At 37.2% G+C, this 2036-nt stretch overlaps 1 protein-coding gene across 1 annotated transcript in view; it reads left to right on the top strand.

Moving 5' to 3' along the window:
* The window catches only part of CRY3 (cryptochrome 3), a 5043-nt gene that overhangs the window by 139 nt on the left and 2868 nt on the right, over positions 1-2036 (top strand). Inside the window, exons 2-8 of the mRNA XM_011010368.1 lie at positions 20-398; positions 549-688; positions 802-1026; positions 1132-1257; positions 1386-1460; positions 1768-1884; positions 1988-2034. Coding sequence (XP_011008670.1) covers positions 20-398; positions 549-688; positions 802-1026; positions 1132-1257; positions 1386-1460; positions 1768-1884; positions 1988-2034 — 1109 coding nt within the window. The remainder of the gene's footprint in view (positions 1-19; positions 399-548; positions 689-801; positions 1027-1131; positions 1258-1385; positions 1461-1767; positions 1885-1987; positions 2035-2036) is intronic.

The following is a 2036-nucleotide window of genomic DNA, read 5'->3' as shown; positions in this document are numbered from 1 at the left end:
TCGCACTCTCTCCTCTCTTTCCCTCAAAAAACTCATAAATCCTTCAAAACCCACTTCAACATTCACATATATCAATCTCCATATCCGATTTCAAGCCATGAATTCGATCTCGGACTCTTCTTCTTCTTCTAAAGTGATGTGTCAGCTGGTTCCAGGACTTGACACCAATGAAAAGGAGTCCATTTTGGATCAAACCTTTGAACGATACACATCAAAGATGGTAAAGAGGAATGGAAAAGGAACTGCCATTGTTTGGTTCAGGAATGATTTGAGAGTTTTGGACAATGAGGTGCTGTTCAAGGCTTGGGTTAATTCTGAAAGTGTTTTGCCTGTTTATTGTGTGGATCCTAGAGTTTTTCAAGCTAGTACTGGCTATTTTGGCTTCCCTAAAACTGGAGGTAAACATGCACGCACACACATTGTTCCTTTTTTCTATGTACTAATTGTTTTAAAGTGCCAAGTACCCTTTGAATTGCTTTTGATAGAAGATTACCATGAGAAGGTTTTGATAAATATGTAAAGTGTTCCATTCTTGTTGCTTTGGCCAGGCTTAAGAGGGCAGTTTATTGTAGAGTGTTTGGTTGATTTGAAGAAGAATTTGATGACAAGGGGTCTAAACTTGCTTATTAGACATGGTAAACCTGAGGAAATCATCCCTGCTCTTGCTAAAGATTTTGCATCCCACACAGTTAAGTGTTTAATTTGCTTAACTGGTTAATATGTGCATTAGCCTGTGGTTGGTCTAATTTCCATGTATTGAAGCAATAATAAGTATGGGATATTTCGATTTAATCAAGTTAGGTATATGCACAAAAAGAGACATGTAGTGAAGAAGTAAATGTTGAGAAACTTGTCAGCAAAGCGCTCCGGCGAGTTCATCCGCCACATTCTACTGGGATATCTACCAGCCAGGGTTCTGCAAACAGTCCGACACTGCAACTAGTTTGGGGTGGCACTATGTACCACTTAGATGACCTCCCATTCTCTACCAACAGCATACCTGATGTGTATACTCAGTTTCGTAAGGTATGAATTTCCTTGTTTGTTGCTTGATTGTAATGTCCATGATATGTGGTTTGCATTGTTTTTTGGGAGATGTGTGCTGCTGAAAATAAAAATCTAAATATGCAGTCTGTTGAAGCAAAATGTTCCATCAGAAGCTGTGCTAAAATTTCAATGTCCCTTGGGCCAGCTCCTCGCGTTGAGGATTGGGGATGTGTTCCATCAATTGAGCAACTTGGACTCCAACCACAAGAGGCAGGGTTAATGTTCTACTTACATGTGATTTACAGAAACTAGTTAAGAGCCATGCTCTTAGAAAACACATGATTCACTGCCTCACTAAAAATGAAGTATGTTTCAGTCCATTTCTTCTGTTGATACAGGTTAGCAAAGGAATGAGGTTTTTGGGAGGTGAAACAGCTGCACTAAGCAGGGTGCATGAGTACTTCTGGAAGAAGGCAAGTGGAAATTGTTTTATGTTATCTGTGTGTTTTGTATTGCGGTGCAATGTACTTTTCAAAATTGATTTTCATTTGAAAATGCATTAAAATTATTTTTTTCATATATTTTTTTATTTTCTATATCAACACGTCAAAACTATTGAAAAGTATTAAAAAAACATTAATTTAATGTTTTTTCAAGTCAAACACACTCGAACAAGTTTTAACGCAATGCTAAACAGCTACTTAGTAGTATGTTAGAAACTTTAGTTGATAGTAAAGAGAAAAGAAATCATACTACTCTTTATGATGCATATGTGAACAGGATTTCCTAAAGATATACAAAGAGACAAGAAATGGGATGCTGGGGCCTGATTACTCGACAAAATTCTCTCCATGGCTAGCCTCAGGAAGCCTCTCTCCACGGTTTATATATGAAGAGGTCAATAACATATAATGATTCTTTCGCATCGCAGTTTATGATTTCATTACATAGTTGAAACATCATATTAATGTATTTAAGATGTTTGGATTGATTTATCTAGGTGAAGAGATATGAAAAGGGAAGGCTAGCAAATGATACCGCATACTGGT

This window comes from Populus euphratica, unplaced genomic scaffold, assembly GCF_000495115.2.
Source record: "Populus euphratica unplaced genomic scaffold, PopEup_1.0 scaffold476.1, whole genome shotgun sequence".
In the NCBI taxonomy this organism is placed as follows: Eukaryota; Viridiplantae; Streptophyta; class Magnoliopsida; order Malpighiales; family Salicaceae; genus Populus; species Populus euphratica.
The sequence above is the reverse complement of the archived record's forward strand: the minus strand, read 5'-3'. Positions and strand labels throughout refer to the sequence as shown.